This window comes from Conger conger, chromosome 3 (genome assembly GCF_963514075.1).
Source record: "Conger conger chromosome 3, fConCon1.1, whole genome shotgun sequence".
NCBI classification, from domain to species: domain Eukaryota; kingdom Metazoa; phylum Chordata; class Actinopteri; order Anguilliformes; family Congridae; genus Conger; species Conger conger.
This window is the reverse complement of record NC_083762.1, coordinates 75,599,170-75,621,013: the sequence shown is the minus strand read 5'-3', so window position 1 is coordinate 75,621,013 and position 21,844 is coordinate 75,599,170. Positions and strand designations below refer to the sequence as shown.

Sequence of the window (21,844 nt, the reverse complement as noted above, 5' to 3'; positions counted from 1 at the left end):
TAGTGGATGTAATGTAATTGGGTGACCACTGCATACAGCCATGGTGATAATGTGAACATGCTGCTAAATGGGGCAGAATTGCTTGGTGGCGTCATTGTTGGTGACTGCCAGAGACCACAGCACCCTGCTAAAGACCCCTGTTTGTTCAGTGAGTGTCGTAGAGATGGAAAAAGGGACAACTACTGCAGTATTGCTGTTAAAAGTACAAAGGCAGATAACCAAAAAGATTCATAATTATTTTGATGTCTAATCAGTGTCATCATTGTATAGAACTATTGATTCCTTCTTGGTATCCTGTTGATGTGTGATGCCATTAAATATATATTTTGGTTCTGAAAAATAAAACACAAAAACTGTTTTTAACTGGGTTTTTTTCTTTGTAATAGTATTGTTACATACATTGGTACATACATATAAAAATATTGAACAAAATGTTCTCACATATTCTGTTTATATAAAAAATATATAAAGGGATAAAGGGAAAGGGGAAAAAAGAAGAAGTGGAACTACAATTCATAAATCATATAAAAACTGATAAATTAAATAGCCAGAAATGTACAGTGCCTTGAAAACAGTGATCACGAAATGCTTAAGTAGTTTTAAACAAACCCATCACAAATGGTAAACAATCTGTAAAAATAAAATAAGAATTCTACCCCTTTCTCTCAACAAACCTGAATATATTTCTGTGAGCACACACACTCAGGCTCACACACACAGACACACACACACAAATCACACACACACAACCAGAGTAGAATGGATGTATATTTCCCGGTTAACTTAGTGCTCGATTGCTATTACTTCAGTGCAGTTGAAGGAGGTGTACTTAAATATGAATATAACACAGTAGCAGGTTCTTGGTTCTTGGTTCTTGAAACTGGAAAAAGATGATTCTGGTTGGTTTACGTAGGCTGACAAGACATTCAAAATGACCGAGAACATGAAGATTTCCATTATGCCTGGCCTGCTCCATTATTCTGAGCTGTTGAACTGTGGAAGTCTGTCTTTGTGCATTCAGAGTCTCTGCTGTGTGCTACAGCCCAAAAACTCCAGGCGCAAGGCGATGTCATTGTACCACCCCTTGGGCTGGATCCGGATGTATCTGGTAAAAACCGGGGGCTCGAACAGGTTCAGGAACTCTTCGTCGTGTTCATTGTTTCCTGGGAAGACCTTGAGCGAAAAGAAAAGCCGATAACATTGACGTCATTCGCCTGGTCACAGATTAGGTTTGTTATTCTGGCGACTGCCGTGAAATGTTTGTTGTTCTTCTGACATAGCTAGTGCCTAAAGGGCTTGATGGCTTGACATTTGAACAGTGAAGAAATGCTGTTTTTCAGATTAAAAAAACAAAACTGTTTAGTTTCAATGAAAAAGACAACCAGAGGCAGAACCACCACTGGCCTTCTCAGCACAGTGACAGACGTTAAATAAAAGAGCCACTTACTAAGAGCATTGCACTAAGTGTCAGAACTCTAGAGATTGCTTATTTGTGTCTTGTGGTTCATGGACATTTCTAACTGTGAAATCAGCATTAGTATTCCCAGAAAATAGGAAATATTGCAAAAAGCATGTATCAAATGTAAACTTGAGATATCGATCTAAAATGACACCTTGTCTCTTGAGGAGCCTTCCTCTTGCAGGCTGAACCAGACTCGGCCATCGTTGCTGACGGACACGGTGAACTCCGTGACCATCATCTGCGTCAGCATTGAACGAGCGCCCTGGGTGACCACGCCCGTCACTCTCTTCACCTCCTGGAAGTCCACCTGCAGCCACTCGTGAGGGTTGTTGGTCTGGGAAGAGAACGACGGGAACAGGCGTTCAAAACTCAAAAAATTCAGACGCCACTTTACAAGGTCGACAGTTCAAAGCAGCCTGGAGCCTGGAGTGGCTAAGGTACACGACTGGGACCTGGAAGGTTGGTGGTTCAAGCCCCGGTTGTAGCCACGATAAGATCCGCACAGCTGCTGGGGCCTTGAGCAATGCTCTTAACCTCAAACTTCCATTTATAAATATGAAAAGGCAGTAAAATCTATCTTAAAACCTCTTTCTTTAAGAGCAGTGCAGCATTACTTGATGATTTCCAAACCAAAGCACTTACATTGAAACTACGCAACAGTATATAATAACTGAAATTCTGTAGTAATATAATTGATATAATATTTGACCGTAGAAAGAAAGGAAAGGTAAGGAAAGGAGAGACTGAGGTAGGCAGCCCACACAGGAGCCACACTGATTTCAGGAGTGGCAGTGGAGGAAGCACCTTGGGTCTCCAAGCGTTAGCTTTGCCATCCAGGTTCAGGCGGGCCAGAGAGGGGTTCCAGGTGAGGAACCAGGTCTTCAGGAAGGAGGAGGCGCTGATGCTCTGGTTGGGAATGAGCCTCCTCTCCATCCCCATGGGCGAGGAGCAGCCTGAGGAATACCATGACAACGCAAAGCTGTGAATATACTACCAACTTAAGAACACAAAATATGTACTGAATACATTCCGTGAGCACTTCATTAGGTATTTATTAGACATATATTAAAAAAAAATAAAAAATTTTGAGTTATGATTTGTTGTGTGTTTAGAGGTGCTCTTCTGCAATACCGCTGTTGTAATGTGTGGTTATTTGCGTTACTGTCACCTTCCTGTCAGCTTTGACAAGTCTGGCCATTCTCCTCTGACGTCTCTCATTAACAAGGCGTTTCTGTCTGCAGAACTGCTGCTCACTCACTTTTTTGTTTTTTGCATCATTCTGTGCACCAACAATCATTTCCAGTCACTTAGATCACATTTCTTCCCCATTCTGCCATTTGGTCTGAAAAACAGCTGAGCTCCTTGACTATGTTTGCATGCTTTTATGCAGATTATCATCTATTGTCATCTATTCACCTGGTTGATCAAGGATACGAATACAAGTAAATGGTAAATTGTTGGCATTTATATAGCGCCTTTATCCAAAGCACTGTACAATTCATGCTTCTCATTCACCCATTCATACACACACTCACACACCGACGGCAATTGGCCGCCATGCAAGGCACCAACCAGCTCGTCAGGAGCATTTGGGGGTTAGGTGTCTTGCTCAGGGACACTTCGACACAGCCCGGGCCAAACGACTGCTCTTACTGCCTGAGCCATGTCGCCCCTAAGTACAAGTACACTCCTGATCCAGTATGACCATCCAGTATGACCACCTACTAACCTATGTATATGTGGTTGATAAGCACTGATGAAGCGCATTCAGTCCAGTGATAGCATCTGAAGCGGGCGGTCAGGACCTACTGTTTACGTCGGAGCCGAACAGCTCCAGGCGAAGGGTGGCGCGGTTCTGGAAGGTCACGGGGTTCAGCCGGATGTAGCGGCCCATTATCGGAGGAGAGAAGTGATTCTCCTTCACCCTGGAGCCGTCCAAGTTTCCTATAAAAACCTGAAGAGCAAAAGAGCAACAGCTCGCTGTGAAAAGGGCGAGCTGACGGTAGCACAGACAGGGAACCAGGTTTGTCACTGTTCCACACCGCACATTCAGCAGCTGGAATGACAAGACTTTAAGCCACACACCGCCACACACTTCATATGACCATTTTATTTCATCATTACAACATTTGATGATGAAACATTTTGGTAACACTTTACTTGAACCGCTCGCCAAAAGGCTGACAACACTGCCATACACGTGACATAACAGCCGCCAGAAGATGGCATAATGTCAGGTTATGTCAAGTATGACATAAAACTGTCGTACTTTTATCTGTAAATTTTATGACAGTGAACACAAAGCCCAACGCTGCATCTTCCAGCCTGCTCCAGATACCCCCTCCTTTCACCCAGGTACCCTCCACATCATCCCCACCCCCAAACCTACACCCCCCCCCCCCCCAAACCAGCCCGTGTGGAATAGGACTCATGAGTGCTGACCATTTCCTGTTTGGTGCTGTTTCCCTTGTATGTCTTCCAGGCCTCCTGGTCGAGGCTGTAGGAGAGGGTGTACTGCACCACAAAGCTTTCGGACAGGCCATGGGTCGCCCCCTGTGTGTGAACTCCATGGATCAGCATTGGCCTGAGCAGGTCCACCTGGCACACAGAAGAACAGTGTTGTTTATAGTATATGTAGTTTATATGCAGATGTTTAAGAATATTTAAAGGGCTTAAAGGGGCAATGCAGACTAATTTGACTATTGGCGACCAGACAGATGGGTTAAATCAGTTGTCCTCACTCTGTGCTGGTTTTTGTTTTCACCTTCATATCAGCAACCGATTCAGCTCATACTCATGCTTTATCACCAGCTTAGTCATGCTGAATGACCAGCTCATAACCAGCTAGACCAGCATATGACCAGCTTGACCTGCAGGATTTTCAAGGTGCTCAAACTGGCATAGCTAGATTATACAGCAGGGAAGACCACTGGGTTGAATAGTTGGCTGGTGTGTATGTCATCCAAAGCAAAAAAGTATTGGTAACATTTAAAGTATGATAATCTATATTTTAAAACCTGGTTGACAACTGATTTGCAGCTTCAAAGCTTCTGTAGGTTGCTGTAAAACTGGTGTTGATCGGTTTTTGTTGTTGTTTTTTTTTCATATTCTTTTGCATCTCAAGATTTAATCTGCTGTACCTGGATCCAAGACTGTTTGTTCACAGCGCTCCAGGCATTGATTGAGCCCGACAGCTTCAGCCTTGCTAGTCTGGACTCCCAGCTCCCTGAGGAAAACCGCATAGATATTCCCAGACCATTTTCACAGCCTTTCACATAGACATGCACAGTAATCCATAAACTGGTTTATCAAAATTTTACTCCATTGCAAGCTTAATCTTTCAGCCAACAAGACAAAAATACTTAAAACTACATCAAACTCACAATGGCGACCGTTCAAAACTCACAGTGATTCTGTGTGAAGACTGTAGCATATTACATTAGCTCTAGATAATCCTACCGTAGTGGCCAGAGTCGGTGATCTGGGAGTCTGATATCATTCCAGTCCGCATTCCCAGTGGTTCAACACAATCTGAAAGAGAAAATTTACTTAACTGAATGAAACATAGAGAAACCTACTGAAACTGACTACTATTTTAGTGAGGTACACACAGTGTGCTTACTGAAGCTCCAGTGACTTCACTTATGGCAGTGCTGTGACATCCATCTTATTACATTTCACAGCTCAACGCCTATAATATGCTGTTGCATTCTTTGATGCATGTATAATGTTTGATTCTATGTGTCATGTTTTATTAGCTTATTTGTTCCGGGGCTGGTACCAACAGAGAACTATTTCCTCTGTCTGCCTGTCTGTCTGTCTGTCTGTCTGTCTGTCTGTCTGCTGGACAGAATGAAATAATTGTGGCAATATGTTGCTAAAGCTACTGTTAACATGGGCAGTATGCAAATGTAGAGGTACTAGTTCAAACTAGAATAGAAACAATCCAATACATTCTTCCGAAATTGCTTAAAAATATAAAGTAAAAAGTACGAAGTTGCATTCCGTATTTCCTGGGCACAACATTTCACAAACTATTCCTACAAGATTTGTAAGGCCAGCATTAATCATTTACAATTAGTATATATTTGTTTAACTCACAGTAACCTCGCCAAAGTAGTTAGCCAGTTATTCTGCTCGATCATACGAGTACATTTTGGTTGATTTTAATTAATAACTACACTTCCATTTCATACTGGATGATATTTTGAACATAAAATATGCTCTGTAGATTGGAAACGGAGAAATTTGTGTCCCCAATTGCCCACATCCTACCCCTCTCCTCCTTCCCGACAAGAAGAATTACCATGAACCATTATCAATTTGAATTCACCATTTCATTTGACATTGTCATTTACCCAAAACTACCTTATGCAGCACTGCTGTTGAGTACGGTAAAGGTTACAACATTAACTTAGGCAGACAGATTGCTTTGTGACCTTTAGTTTACTGCAAAGCTGTCACATCTCAAAATAGCTGCAAGCTCACTCATTAATAATTATAAAAAGACAGAACAGTCATTTGAACAAGTTTCCACAGAGGTCAGATGTTCCTTGGGGATGATGAGGTGGCAACGCATTGTGCTGACTTTGCTATTTAGCAGGTGCAAGCAGAATGACCGTCAATTATTTGATTTTACAACCTGAAAAAAACTGTAGCAGTATGGCTGTGATCAGTAATTTATTTGCTATGCAGTATCGTATATCAGTAAATAAACTACATCTACGATTCTATGTCAGCCATCATGACAGAACACTATTTCAGGGGTTGAGTAAGGAAGGTTATGAAAACTTGTGGCAAAGGATAGATGGGGTAACTGCACACTTGTGGTTTGTTTGCACACTCAAAGTGTTGCGTTCAAAGCAAGTTCCCCAGAACTTCGCTTTCTTTGGCCAAAAATGGAAACTCTTACCTTTGCATAGTAATGATGAGGAACATGAAAGGTGAAATAATGGGTACACTTATGTACAGAAGTAAATTCCAAAATGTGCCAAGAACATGATACACCAAGAAAGAAAAATTTCAAAAAAGGTAGTTGCGCATTGGCTGTTACCTCTAGTACTCAGAGGTAATGGGTGTCATGATTAACAGATTCAGTTCAATAACATAACTTTTTTTTTTTCTACAGAGTATGTTCTGTGGATAATGATGAATATCAGGAACCTACGTGAATTGTAGACCAGCAGCTTGGCCCGCATGCCGGATAGCTGATGTTCCCCGATGGTACACTCCACCATCCAGGTCCCTGCCATGGAAGGCCTCATCTCCACGGTGCCAAACGCCCCTGGAGTGGACAGGGTCAGGTAGAGGAGGGAACTCAGTGTGACTGGCATCCTGCTTCTCACCCCCCCCCCCCCCCCCTTACCCTTACCCTTACCCTATTCCAAGGATCATCATAATCTCCAGAACTCGATATCCAAACCCAGCCCCTGGTTTTCTTCTTCACCCTGGTAATTAGTGCTACCGATTGACCAGCCTGTCTTCACACCTGACTTCCGGGAACCGGCAGTTCTCAGCCCTCGAGGACCGTGAGTTACTGAGGACCTACTCTATTCTATTCTACAGACACTATACTTCTCTTCGGTTAATTTCCTCATTCATGTCTGCATTTACAATGAAGCAGCCAGTGAGGAGTAGACCCAATTACATGTTGATAAATCAGTCGAAATTACGCAAGAGCTGAAACTCTTTAGCATTGGTTCCTGTGCAGATGAAGAGACACAGACTATTCTGGGATTGCGTTAACATCAGAGCTGCACACAGTGTTCCATTGTTCCTGCCCTCTTAACCTTGAAATGTAGCCACTACAAGTCCCAGTTAACTGTGTAACCAAATGTGTTTATTAAGCTTGTAAGCCTGTGTCTCAACTATTCTGGCAAACCCTACTGGGAAAAAAAACAAAAACAGTTCAAGCTAGGTTTTGAAACAGCTCCCAGCTCGACATGGTTTAGCTGGTTGACCAGTTCAGATCAGCTCCCAGCTCGACATGGTTTAGCTGGTTGACCAGTTCAGATCAGCTCTAAGCTTGACATAGTCTGACCAGCTCAAGCTACAGTACATTTTGAAACAGCTGAGCTCAGAGAAGCTACAGTACCAGCACTGTCGCTGGTTGACCAGCTCATACCCAGCTAGACCAGCTTTATGACCAGCTTGGCCAAGCTGGTTGACCAGCTCATACCCACCTAGACCTATCTTGAAAATTGAGCTGGCATAACTTGGATTTTACAGCAGGGAGAAGCTTGGCTCCATACCACTACACAACATTATTACAGGACTGATAGCAGTATGGTGGACACTGCCATGCTCACCGGGGTAGAGGTTGTAGATACCCATACGGTGCTCCTGGTCGCTGCGGACCGTGAAGGGCAGCCCGTGGAAGTGCACGGAGTGGAACTCCCCTCCGGTGCCCATGTTGAACAGGTGCCAGCGGACCGGACGGTGCTGTGCCACTAACAAGCCCGGCAGGGTCTCTGCCACGTAGCCATTGATCGCTGAGAAGGAGAAGGCAAGTAATAGGTAATTTGTTACTTACATGATACTTTTATCCAAAACAACTTACAGTTGATTAGACCGAGCAGGGGACCATACCCCCCCCGGGAGCAATGCGGGGTTAAGGGCCTTGCTCAAGAGTCCTAACAGCTGTCTAGATCATATCAGGGCTACATCGGGGGTTGAACCACCAACCTTTCGGATCCCAATCATGTAAATCATAAAATAGAGCAATATAATGGAGGAAGTCAGTCAAATCAAAATGACCTGGGTGAAATACGTATGTAAATGTTTTTGATTCAAATACTTTTCTATGCTTTACTTAGCTTGTTTGGTGTATTGGAACCTGTGAAATACTCCCAAAAAGTGCAAACTCCACCTTCAGGTCCACTTGGTTAGCTTAATTGCACCAGGCAAGATTAATTGAGCACAGAAAAGTATTTGAATAATTATATTATTATTGTATTATTTATATCATAAAAAATTATGTATTTGACCCAGGTGCACCAATTATAAAACACCCAGCAGTTAAATCAGTCTTATGATTAGTGTCTTCTTTCTCCCTCTAATGTACTTAATTACTTAATTTAATTACTGTAATTAGAGGTCAGCACTGCCATACATACATGTGCAGTCACTGTATCTGCAGGCACTATTTGGTTTGACTCTAGACTAATTTTGATATGAAGATATCATTCACAGTAATGAAGGTAATGCCTGTGTGTACATTTATAACAATGCCTTAATTGAATAATGATAATGAAGCTTATGAAAATATCTTAGACCAGTGACCCATAAATACATTAACTATTCATTACTCACTTGTTGGAATGTTCTGTTCTAATGAGTGTTCAACCTTGAGATTTGTTCAATTGCCTGCACTGCATAATGAAATCCTTTCCCATTAACGTTCAAATTTGCATAGCCAATTGCATAATGTAAAAGGTTAATGACAGTACACCAGCAAGTAGCCATGCATTAGTCACCTCATTTATGTGTATTTCAATCTAATCACAAAAGATTAACCACCAGTTGCAATGCCAATGTTCTGAGATTCAATAAGCCCCAGAATTGCAGACTGTGGGATTTACTTCACTGGTGAAGTCTGCGAAGGAAATGTCAGCTGTAGACTGTATTCAGTGCTGCACCATTGGCGTTAACACTCACCAGCAAACCTGTTGCCAATCTTGAACCAGGGATCGTCATTTTTGATGGTGCAAGTCGACCTACAAAAGCGTTGAATGTTTTCTTCTAAGTACCAGCTCTTGGTCTCGTCAAACACGGTGAAGAGCAGGGAGAACTGCTGAATGCCTGGCTGGAGTTTGGACAAGGTATGGAAGGTGCCTGTCTTGCACACAATCAGGGGCCCAATGAGTCCAGAATGGATGTCTTTCTCCTGTTACATATGCATACAGCACACACGTACATGGATAATGTTACCCTTCCTGCTGTAAAAACAACTCAAGCTAGGTTTTGAACAGCTGGTAACTGGTTGAACAGTTCAGACCAGCTCCCAGCTCGACATGGATTAGCTGGTTGACCAGTTCAGACCAGCCCTCAGCTTGACCTGGTTTAACCAGCTCATGCTATGTTTTGAAACAGACAAGTTACCATTTTCAAGAATCACATTTCACCTGCTTGTAACAGACTCTTTAACTCGAAATTGATGTCATTGCTTTAGTTGCTCTTCATGTATTATATATCTGTATCTATATATCTACTGTCCAACAACACAGTGTCCTTACTACATTACACTTTGGAAAACTGATGTAAATAATACAAAATAAGAGAAGGGAGAGTCCCATATTCTGCTGATTTGAGAGAGGATTACCGTGTTGAGGTTTGAGTAGTAGGCCCCGGACTTGCAGTCAAACTCCACTGTGGAGGGTCCTTGCCGCCGCGTGATCTTCCACTTGTAGACCCGCACCTCGTTGGGTTGCACCGCCTCCCCATCCTCCGCCCCTTGGCTTCTATCGTAAACCCCATGGAGGTGGAAAGAGTACGGCCTCGAGGCAAGATTCTTAAAAGTCACCTGAAAAAAAAAGACACATGGGCTATAATTGGAGCCTCTAAAAATCATCCCAGTGATACATTAATTAATATTTCTCTGAGGAAACGTGCTAACAAGCTATCGGTGGAAATTGAGGCGTTGCCCTACACACTCACAATCACAAGGTCGTTGACCTCAGCCTGAATCACGGGTCCCATAATTCCCAGGTGTTCCTCTAACTCTCCTCGTGCTGCAGGGTAGTTGAAGTCTTTGTCGATATAGGCCCGGAACACCGCTTTCTTGTACTCTGGGAAGTACTTCCTCATTCCCCTCCGCATCTCCCTAAATGGTAAATGGTCTGCATTTGTATAGTGCCTTCATCCAAAGCACTGTACAATCGATGCTTTTCATTCACCCATTCACATACACTCACACACCAATGGTAACTGGCTGCCATGTAAGGCACCAACCAGCTCTTCAGGAGCAATTGCGGGTTAGGTGTCTAGCTCAGTTATTACCATAATATAGATGTAATCATTGGGTACTTTAAATAGAAAACCTTTTTTTACTTTGCTTTAATACTGTAAAACATGTAATACACATGTAAAATGTATCTAAAAATGTGCTACACAAACCATTTCAGTCAGAAAGCCCATTATGGACGTAGATCGTGAGTCTGTACACTGTACCTGGGCTTTATTAACTGCTGTGGTTTTTTTATGCCATAGTCCCACATCACTTCCTCTGCAGCAATGTAGTAATTGAGGTATCTACCCTGCGGGGTACGGATGTTTAAATCGTCCTCGAAATCAAAATCCATCCGAGTGCTGTTGGTCTCTTCACTGTAGTCATCGTAATCCAGGGACGGGCCTTGTTTGGTAGAGTTAGCGTTTTCTGAAACATTTACCTGCGAATCGAGGATCTGCAAGTCCAACGACTGCTCGTCCAGTGCGTTGTGACCAGAGTCCGTTTGGTTGACACCGCCCCGCTCCTTGCCAAACTGGCTGAAATTACCCTGCCCTAAATCTGAATTGTCTTTCAGCACCTGGTTCTCCTGGTGCTCTCTCGGTGTTTTGGAGCCTTGTCCCTCTCCGTTGGCATGGCGTCTCCGCACTCCATCACCTTCAGGGCCACCATGCAGCTTGCTGTCCAAGGTGGACATCAGTGATTTGAGGGTGCTCCCCTGACTGAGGCTGGGGAGAGTCGTGGATGGAGAGTTGGAGATGTTTTGAAGGTTGTCCACTGTAGCATTCTCCTCTCGCTCCTGACTGTGGCTGGGGAGAGTCGTGGATGGAGAGTTGGAGATGTTTTGAAGGTTGCCCACTGTAGCGTTCTCCTCTTGCTTCTTTTCAACCATATCCTCTGCTGTCACCAGCTCTTCTCTTTCATCAAACTGCTTATGGTCCAGATCTGTGGTTGATGACGGCAGTGTTACGTGTGGAGTTGGAAGGCTGACATTGCCTTCTTCCTCCATTTCTACAGGCACCGTTTGAGGGGTTGTGTCGAGGTCAGGGGTGGTGTTTGCATGTCCTATCATGAGAAATTCTGCTGCCCTCTTCCTGACTCTCGGTTGTTTCTCCAAGTGCTTGTCGGACTCTGGCGGAAGAGTATCATTCAAAACTGCTGTTCCCACCAGATCAGCCTGAGAACCTGATTGTTTGCTTGTGTTATATGCCTCAGGGGACTCTGTAGGGAAGCTCTGCCGATCTTCAGCAGAACTCTTCTTTATCTCTCTGTCCAGCTCTTGTAGGACATCCTCCGGAATGTCACCCTTGGAGAATGCAGTTACGTTCTGTTTGACTGTGATACGCTTCATCACACAGACGGGTTTGAGATTGTGCACAGTGGTGTTGGCCGTCGTGGCCAGCGTGTTGTTCACGACTTGCCTCTTGCACGCACGGATGGTCAGCGTCCTGTTCTTCCCACTGCTGCTTCTCGCGATGTGGTTATCCTGGTATTCCTCCTCCGCCAAAAAGTAATAGTAATCCGGATTGTCCACCAACGGCAGTTTCTGGTCACAATAATTTACGGAATACTTTGCACTCATGCCACGGTTTTTAAGACTGGCATCCAAAGCACTGATTTCCCATGCACCTGAAATTATAAAATTAGAGCTGTAATGGTTATTCCATGCATATGCCATGGGGTGCATACTATTTCAGAATGCAGCAGTGTTCCTGTCATGAAGCTATGCTGGTCCATTCTTTCCTAACTTGGAATGCTTAATTATACATATATACTTATCCTATTGCTGAAACGTCTCATCAGTATACAGTAGGAGACACTAGCATGCTGCCTCTTCTTTTCACTCTACATTACATTACATTATTGGCATTTTGGCAGATGCTCTTATCCAGAGCGACGTACCGTTGATTAGACTAAGCAGGAGACAATCCTCCCCTGGAGCAATGCAGGGTTGAGGGCCTAGCTCAAGGGCCCAACGGCTGTGCGGATCTTATTGAGGCTACACCAGGATTAGAACCACCGACCTTACATGTCCCAGTCATTTAACCTTAACCACTACGCTACAGGTCGCCCCCACTCTAAGGTACCCTGTTGAAAACAACAGCTCAAGCTAGGTTTTGAAACAGCAGGTAGCTGGTTGACCAGTTCAGACCAGCTCCCAGCTTGACATGGCTTGACCAGCTTAAGCTATGTTTTGAAACGGCTGGTATCTGGTTGACCAGCTCATACCCGTCTAGGCCAGCTTATGATGAGCTGTGTTACTCTCTCCAGAGACTAATAGTGTGAGGTGGGAATTCTGTGCCAATAGGAGGCTTCTCCCACTGGGCAATACATTGGTAGCCATTGGAATGACACCACAGGAGTCATGTCCACATCTGGTGTGGGGTTTGATCCAAACTAAGACCACATCACTATACTGGTAGCTAATTCTTTAGCTGGATGCACCACCTGAGAGCTGTTTGTAAGTAATCTCTTCCACTGAAAACTCACGATCTTACCGACTGTCTCCATCTCCATGCTGATCGTCTCCCCAGTCATGGGGAAGAGTGTGAGAACGGTCTCATGCACCTTGTCACGCTCAAAGATGTTTCCGGTGAAGTAGACAGACAGGAAGTTGCTCTGGGTGCCCACGTTCACCACGTGCCAGAAGATAACATCATCCAAGCAGGCCGTGAAACGTAGGTTGTTGAACATGAACCCATTGACATCTATGGCAAAAACATGGGCATTATATTGCTGGTTAGACTGGTCTTTCACCAAAATGTGAAATACATGTATTTCACCAATGTTTCAGTGAATGAACATACTCCGTCTACAATTTGTGAAACTTTTATGATTTATTGTTTGTTTGCCATGAAACATTTAGGGTTTCATGGACAAAGATTAAGCTTAGTCCTGGGCTGAATTCAGTTTTGTATGGAGAATCTCCATTCAGAATAGAATTCAGCCAAGGATTAATATTAAGGATTATTATGTGTCTGCGAAACTGGTCTTTAGGGGAAATGAAAAAAAAAGATGATACAACATGAAGGTTATATTTAATTTAGTGTTCTGATACTTACTGTACATTACATTGGAGTTATAGAACCCATGGTCATTAGGCGTCACTGTAGAGGGGTCTTTAATATATTTTTTTATGTTTTCATCGATGTACCAGCTCTTGTTTTCGTCAAAAACACTGAACATCAAGTGCTTCTCTTTATCTGACATTAACTGAAAAAAAGAATAAAGATTCAACAACATGTTCAGCATGCATTCATGGCATGATCTCATTCAAAAAGCCTTGAGCAGCCCTGCTGAAAAGAAAACAAAAAAAACAGTTCAAGCTAGGATTTGAAATAGCTGGTTGACCAGTTCAGGCCAGCTTCCAGTTTGACATAGTTCAGTTGGTTGACCAGTTCAGACCAGCTCCCAGCTTGACATGGTTTGACCAGGTTGACCAGCTACTAGCTCAGACAAGCTACCAGCACTAGCTGGTTCACCAGCTCACACCCACCTAGACCCACTTATGACCAACTTGACCAGCTCAATTTTCAAGCTGGCACAGTTGGATTTTACAGAAGGGAGCATACATATTTTACATTCAGTTCATTTTCACAGCCGGATGTTTAGTAGTCCCTCAGCATGGCAATGATGTTATCCGTATATCATAGGTTCCTCTGTCCGAACCAGACCTACACCCATAAGAGCATTTATGAGATAATCTGGAATGACGTGTGAGAAAATGTTTTTCATTTTCATGAACTACGCCTCGGTTGATTTACTGTCTCCAAGTAGCATTCCTCCTGCAGAATTTTAAATCCTGGGAGAAATACAGGCTGTACTGGCCTATTACAGTGCGTGACTAGATTTGGGTTTCTGTTTTTTGGTTCACTGCTCATAAGTGCCCGCAGTTCTGATGATAAATATTTCCTAATTGGACAAAACTGCAGGACACTGCAGGAACAAAAGGCAAAAAAGGCTTTCTAACCAGAGCTTTCAGGTACACTTAGTACAGTATGCTCTGCCAACAGAAGTTGATCATTTCATTTTACCATCCCCCTAAGTACTAGGTATTTATGTTAATATGTGGTAAGAAATTCTATTGCCTGCATTCTAATAGAGGCGTTTCTAAGAAAGGATTCTGAAAATTCTGAGGGTACACAACTCAGGCTATAGCAAACCATTGATAACTACGAGGTACACATTGTAGTTTTGCGTTGCCACGAAGGTTATGCTCATTTAAGGAATGAAGCCAAAAAGCAGGTTTTGAGCCAATGGGTCGATGAGGGCCCATGAATAAACTGTTCCTCACCACATGGCCCCTCCTGTCCAGTGTCTTCCTGAAGCACACAACCAGGGGGCCGATGAGGCCTGAGGCCACGTCTCGGACCGGGTCGATGGTGCTCTGATACAGACGGGTCAGGCACTTCGGGTCTGAGGGCGTGGGCCCGTCCTCCGAGGTTATCTTCCACAGGTACACAAAGGTCTCGTTGGGCTGCACAGCAAAATCCCTCATGGCCTTCCCTTTCAATGTGGAAACAGCAGGACTCTTATTGACAGCAATAACCATCACAGTTACATTACATTACATTACATTACATTATTGGCATTTGGCAGACGCTCTTATCCAGAGCGACGTACAGTTGATTAGACTAAGCAGGAGACAATCCTCCCCTGGAGCAATGCAGGGCTAAGGGCCTTGCTCAAGGGCCCAACGGCTGTGCGGATCTTATAGTGGCTACACCGGGAATCGAACCACCAACCTTGTGTGTCCCAGTCATGTGCCTTAACCACTACACTACAGGCCGCCCCATTACATTACGGTTATTTAGCTGACGCTTTTATCCAAAGAGACTCGCAGTCGATTTGACTAAGGAGGGGCCAATCCCCCTGGGAGCAATGTGGGGTTAAGGGGCCCTGCTCAACAGCTGCACTGATCTTATTGTGGTTGCACTGGGATTTAAACCACAAACCTTCTGGGTCCCAGACAAGCCACTTAGCCACTAGGCTAAAGGCTGCCCCATAACCTGGCTTTTATTGCAGGGTGGTTGCTCCTGAAACAATGCAGGCATACAACAGAGCTCTGCTTAGCTACAGGCGCTTATGTACAGTATCATGGCATTAAAAGTGGTTTTCTTACCCTTTAGCAAATCCTTGCCCCCTGAAGCATGGATGCTGGTCAGGTCGTTTGGGTAGATGTTGAAAGGGCGGCTTGCCCAATTCTTCAACACTATCTGCAAACCATTCAGAAAGAAGACATTTACACCCAAGAAGTGAGCGCTGTTCTGAAATATTGTTTTAATAATCCTCATGATCATGACCCTGATCATCATCATCATCATCACCATCATCACCCATCATCATCATCATGATGATCAGCATCATCATCACCACCATCATCATCATCATCACCATCGCCATCATCATCGATCACCCATCATCTCCAAAGGAAGTGAATATGACCACCAGTAGGTGCTAGACTATCATTTGTGCTGTGCTCACAGCAGCATAATTCTCTCTGCTCAGTGCACACAATTGCCCCAGATTCCCTCTCCAAAACCTTGTATAATTGCTCACAGTTATATTTACCTCAATTTGATCTCCAACCTCTCCTCTTAGCACAGGCCCCATGAGTTCTCTTTCCACTATTTTTCGTTTAGCGAATCTGTCATCCGTGTATTCCACATAGAGGGCTTTCTTGTATTGTTTTCCTATCCGCTGTGGGCCTTGCTCAAGGTACTCAGACGCCAGGGCCCTGAAATATGAAAACAAGGGCACATTAGCATCAGACCATGCAAAGTGCTCCTCTGAAGTGAAATGTAATGTAATGTGCAAGCTTGCACACCCAGGACCACATGCTCACACTCTCATACTGAGCAGACACCCAAGCAAACTGTGCATTTATTTACTACTGTATGAGTGTTTTTACAAAATACAATTTTTCTTATGTTTAATATTTGCTATAACTTTTTTGTGTTTTTGCTTGGTTTTGTTTTGTTTCGTATTTTCTTCTAGCACTGGTATATACGTCCCTTAGGGTCTCTTTTTGCTCCTGCACAAATTGTCTTGTATCTTATGAATGATGTTCCTATGTGCTCTTCCTGTGCAAATAAATACATCTAATCGAATGAGATGAAGGGATCAGTGTCCCCTCGTCCCAGCCCACCTGTCCCTTTCTCCCAGGTATGGGGCGTAGTCCCAGGTGGTCTCCTCCACAGCGATGTAGTGCCTCCACACTTTGGGCCTGAGCTTCGCCGACCGCGCCATCAGGACCGAGTTCATTATGATGGCGTTCACCGAATTCTCCAGGTCGTAGTCTGCGTAGTCCTCCGGAGCGACCACATGCTTCTTGTGCAGGGTGTCTGCCGGCTCCTGGCAGTCCTCCACAGTGAAGAACGCACTCATCCCAGCTGGGGAAGAAGAAGAAGAAGACCGCACACAAAACATCAGTGGGCGATGTTAGCTCAGGGGGTAAGAGCAGTCGTCTGGCAGTTGGAAGGTTTTCCGGCTCATTCCACAGCTCTGGGTGTGTCGAAGTGTCCCTGAGCAAAACACCTAACCCCCAATTGTTCGAACTGGTTGGTGCCTTGCATAGCAGCCATTTGCCATGAGTGTGTGTGAATGAGAGAATGAGAGGCATCAATTGAATTCCCATAAAAGCACTCTATGAATACAATCCATTTACCATGAATTGCATTTGCATTTATTATCAGACCTGGGTCAAATACTGTTTTTAATCGGGGTGGCCTGTAGCATAGTGGTTAAGGCACATGACTGGGACACACAAGGTTGGTGGTTCGATTCCCGGTGTAGCCACAATAAGATCCAAACAGCCGTCGGGCCCTTGAGCAAGGCCCCTAACCCTGCATTGCTCCAGGGGAGGATTGTCTCCTGCTTAGTCTAATCAACTGTATGTCGCTCTGGATAAGAGCATCTGCCTGTAATATAATCATTTTGGATTCAAATACTTTTTTGTGCTTCATTGATCTTGCCTGCTGCAAGTGAGCCAGCCAATGGTTTTTTGTATTTAATAGGTTCCAATACAGCAGACAAGCTCAGTAAAGCATAGAAAAGTATTTGAATCCAAAACAATTATGCATTGCATTACATTACATTATTTGCATTTGGCAGACGCTCTTATCCAGAGCGATTTACTAGACTAGACTACTAGATTAGACTAAGCAGAAGACAATCCTCCCCTGGAGCAATGCAGGGTTAGGGGCCTTGTTAAGGGTGGATCTTACTGTGGCTACACTGGGGATCGAACTACCGATAACCACAAATCCACATAACTCCAGTTGCATAATAAACAGATGTGGTTTCATTATGCAACTGGGGTTATGTGGATTTGTGGTTATTGTTCTAGTCCCACAAGCTGATGGAAACTTTTCTTTGTTATATTTCACATTTGAGATGAATAAATGCACAGACGTGATTGTGCTGTACAGTGGTGTCTGGTGAGGTTTATACCTTTCAGGTGAGAGTGGATCTGACAGGAAATGAGAAAGTTCCCGGTGGCAGCAGGCTTCATCTCCGCGGTGACCAGCGTCATGGGCGTCACCTCCAGGGACACCTTCCTGTGGTTCTGCACCTGCAGGGTGTGGTCCTGGAAGTGGATGGAGTGGATCTCCGGGGATGAGCCCATGCCAATCATGTGCCAAATTACACTGGTCTTCCGGCACATTTTCAGGCCTGAAGTCACGAGAAAGAGGGGTTGCTGTGACTTTATACAAACAGCAGCATTTTGAGCATATTGAATAACAATAAACTTTACTTGTAGAGCACCTTTCACACAAGGCATGCAACTTGAAGTGCTTTACAGAGCAATAAAATACTACAAAATGGTCGAGCCATACAACGCCATATAATAAAACAAGGCAAATAGAAATTGTGATCAAACAAAATAGGGACACAATTAAAACAATAGATTACGTAATTAAGAACAATAAAAAAGTTAAAGAAATAATGTGGCTAATTTAAATAGGTGTTGCACATCATTCACATTAGATATAGATATACATACATAAACTAAAGTTTTAGATTTTCACGAACTTCAGGGCAACGCACCTTCTAAAGTGGAGTTGGCGTATCCATTGATGGTGTGATGCAGCTTTCGTTCCCTGGCCTTCATGACCCTTTCCCGCGCTACCCCTCCTTCTCCGTACCAGCTCTTTGTTTCGTCAAAAATGGCAAAGAGCAGAATGAACTCTGGAATTTTCTCCTGGCTGGCTCTCTTCAGACTCCCTAGACGGCAATCAGGACATCGGTAAATGGTAAATTGTTGGCATTTATATAGCGCGTTTATCCAAAGCGTTGTACAATTGAGGCTTCTCATTCACCCATTCAGACACACCAACGGTGATGGGCTGCCATGCAAGGCACCAACCAGCTTGTTGGGGGCATTTAGGGGTCAGGTGTCTTGCTCAGCGACACGTTGACACAGCCCAGGCGGGGGATCGAACTGGCAACCCTGCAACTACCAGCCAACACTCCGACTGCTAGACAGCTGCTCTTACCACCTGAGCCAATGTCGCCCCGCCCAATGCCACCCCGGCCCCAGTACAATGAGGCCCCTCGTTGTGGTTGAGGCAGAAGGAGAAAACGCCACACGGTTGAAGGGTCTCACCTGCTTTGCAGACCAGAAGTGTGCCGAAGAGCCCGGAGTTAAAGTCCCTGATGATATCCACCTGGGAGGTGTACGAGTACGTGAGGCATTCCGGGTCATTCAGGGTGGGCCCGTTTGCTGGCTGGATGTCCCACACGTAGCGGTAGTAACCTCCTGGAGGTACAGCATCGTCCTCCTTCTCCTGGTTCGATGTGGCGTCGTCATAACCTGCCCCTGAATGACAGCCCTGTCCAATTAGTGGGCATGTATACATAACATAACACAACATAACATAATTGTACAGTACATGTACAAGATTGTCACTGTGCAGTGGAGAAGCTCAGTTTCTCAGCCTGATGAACATTTATTGATTATATCACCAAAATACTAACTGCAATTGTTACTGAAATGTGTTTGCCTTATCAGTAACACAGGTTACCTTAATTGGTATTGATGAATGTAATTAACCAACTACTGAGAAGTTAATCGGCACAGTTTTGTTTATGTATTAGTTATGCTAATTGTAAGTTAACTACATTCGTTAATGCCAATTAATTTAACCTAATTGTAAAGTGGGATTGCTTCACCTTAGAGCAGCGCTACTCAACTCCACGTCCAGCGGGCCACAGTGTCTGCAGGTATTTGCTTAAATCGTGTGCTACACGGCTTGATTTCAGTAATTAGCTTATTATCGGAACCAGGCAAGTAAAATAATTTGTGAAATCAGGTGGTGTAGCGCACGGTTGAAGCAAATTCTTGCGGACACGAGTCGAGTCGAGTAGTGCTGCCTTGTGTGATTCAAGTGATTTGAAGCGGTCTCTTCACACATCACAATGGTTCCTCCCTGAACAATTCTTCAGTCATACAGATCTATGACTGTCTATGACTTGGAGTTACTGACTCACCCTCAGACTGCTTCCAATAGGAAATGCCAACCGGGCATACGCTGAAGGGTAGGGAGGCAAAGTTTTTGAAATGGACCACGACTCTGTCGTTGACTTCAGCTTTTATGGTTGGACCTAGAATACCTACGGTACAAAAAACAGCCATTTAAACTGCACATAAAGTAACCATCCACCGTTCAATTAGCCTGAAAATCAAGTTTAGAAACGTTATTTAAACGCATTATGGCCCCAATCAGAAGGGAATGATTTTCTATTAAAAGGCACTAATACCCCATAAACACCATCCAGTGTTCGCTAACGTTAGCTAACGTTCGTGGCGAGCAGTTCTGGTTCTATAAAAACATATTTACATTTTAGCAATTTAGAAGCTCGAACAGTTGGGTCGCCACCAGATTTAAACTTTGTCAAAACCAGGCAGGTAGTCCAACCCCAGGGAAACCAGTAAGGAGAAGAGTCACACAAAATGTCAAATATATGCAATCGCCAATGATGTACTGACCCATCCACGGTGGCTTAGCTTTCGGAGTTGAAAATGTAGAATCCTTATACTCCCAGTAAACAGCCTTCATGTATTGCTCGACACCATTCTTGGAAGGCAGAATTCGCTTTCTAGCAAACGAAGACATAACCTACTATTATACTGTATGCCATTGATAAAGTTAAATACGACTATATGTGTTCTATGAGAACATTTTGCCATATAGATACAGAAAATGTATGTAAAAAAAATATTTTTTTATATATGGTTAATACAAGAAACTCTTCAGTATCTGTTATAACAGCCATAGCTGAATTGCTTAAACAAAACAAGGGGTGAAGAGACTGTTAATTAACAAAACTGCGTATTTGTCGTGATTTACCGTGTTACTTAGTTATTCGTAATATATTACTAGTATGTACATGGTGCATTTTTTTCCCCGAGGGACCACCTTGAATTAAAAACAAAATTAACAAAACATTACAGAATTTGTCACATTAGCAGGTGGGCAGTGTTACTGTCTATAACGAATCTCTCCCATCTACTGTACACTGAATGCATTAAGAACAAGAAGCAGAAAAAAAACATTATATAAAAATATTCAGACCTTTGCACGAGTGGGACATCCAGGTTTTCCTGGTGTCGGTAGTCCCAGCCGAGCTCCACCGCTGCAATGTAAAACTCCCTGTTCTCAGCCTGCGTCTCCATCATGTGGACGCTGATGAAGATTAATATTAGCCACAGCGTCTTCATCGCGGGTCTCTCACGGCACTCCGCACACGGCTGGTCTGTGTTCCCTCAGTGCAGGTTAACGCGACTGGTCTGTGTAGTCTCGCCGCAGGTTAACACGGCTGGTCTGTGTTCACTCAGTGCAGGTTAACGCGGCTGGTCTGCGTTCACTCACGGCAGGTTAATGGGAGAAAGTATTTAAAGAACTGTCCGAGGCTTGCGCAACACTGAACGTCCCAGCTCCGATTAGTCAGCCTGGACAGTGGGCAGGAGAGAGGGAGGCAGATAAGGAAATGACAGGAGGAAAACGTGTGTGTGTGTGTGTGTGTGTGTGTGTGTGTGTGCAAGTGTGTGTGTGCGCGTGCATTGAGGGAGAGCACATTCTGTTTATTTTGAAAGAACACACAGGCATCCTGTGGTGATGTGTTTTAATAATGTAGGTCATACAATGTAAAAAAACACTGAATGACCAAAGCAGGCTTTCTTCTGTTGGGGGTACAGTACAGTATATCCTCTGTCTAAAGTGCACTAAATCCTTAGATCCTGAAGATATTAGCATCCTGATTGGGAACTCTTAAACAAGGTCAAATTTAAGTTAAATTAAAAATGGGTATTTCAATGAACGAAACAAATAAAAACATACATATAAGCACAAAACAACAACAGCATTGCTCTTAATACCATTAATACATGTATGGCTATGGCCTCTACAAAACACTCATGTAATGTATGGTGACTG

The 21,844-nt window shown here is 43.9% G+C and overlaps 1 protein-coding gene across 2 annotated transcripts; it reads right to left on the bottom strand.

Moving 5' to 3' along the window:
* Positions 1–356: 356 nt before the first annotated feature.
* Positions 357–21,370, bottom strand: f8 (coagulation factor VIII, procoagulant component). Of its 2 annotated transcripts, XM_061235980.1 has the most exons (26): positions 21,252–21,370; positions 20,984–21,217; positions 20,398–20,507; positions 19,899–20,021; positions 19,015–19,227; positions 18,456–18,632; positions 17,859–18,080; positions 16,555–16,798; positions 15,978–16,143; positions 15,529–15,622; positions 14,701–14,912; positions 13,469–13,619; positions 12,905–13,114; positions 10,631–12,035; positions 10,118–10,283; positions 9,783–9,983; positions 9,119–9,347; positions 7,771–7,953; positions 6,630–6,746; positions 4,922–4,993; positions 4,603–4,688; positions 3,905–4,060; positions 3,272–3,416; positions 2,267–2,415; positions 1,614–1,796; positions 357–1,173 (listed from the first exon to the last, which is right to left on the bottom strand). In XM_061235980.1, exons 2-26 carry the CDS (start codon positions 21,127–21,129, stop codon positions 1,018–1,020), a joined length of 5,316 nt encoding a protein of 1,771 aa, XP_061091964.1. In that variant the 5' UTR covers positions 21,130–21,217; positions 21,252–21,370; the 3' UTR covers positions 357–1,017. The 2 variants fall into 2 exon arrangements, with proteins under 2 accessions (XP_061091964.1, XP_061091962.1); XM_061235978.1 differs by having other exon boundaries at positions 20,984–21,343.
* Between the last annotated feature and the right edge of the window lie 474 nt (positions 21,371–21,844).

Coding starts and splice junctions, on each gene's coding strand:
- f8 (XM_061235980.1), bottom strand. CDS start 21,129: ATGAAGACGCTGTGGCTAATATTAATCTTCATCAGCGTCCACATGATG. Junction 19,228..19,898: donor CTATTGGAAGCAGTCTGAGG/GTGAGTCAGTAA, acceptor GCTGTCATTCAG/GGGCAGGTTATGACGACGCC. Junction 16,799..17,858: donor GATCCACTCTCACCTGAAAG/GTATAAACCTCA, acceptor CTTCTTCCCCAG/CTGGGATGAGTGCGTTCTTC.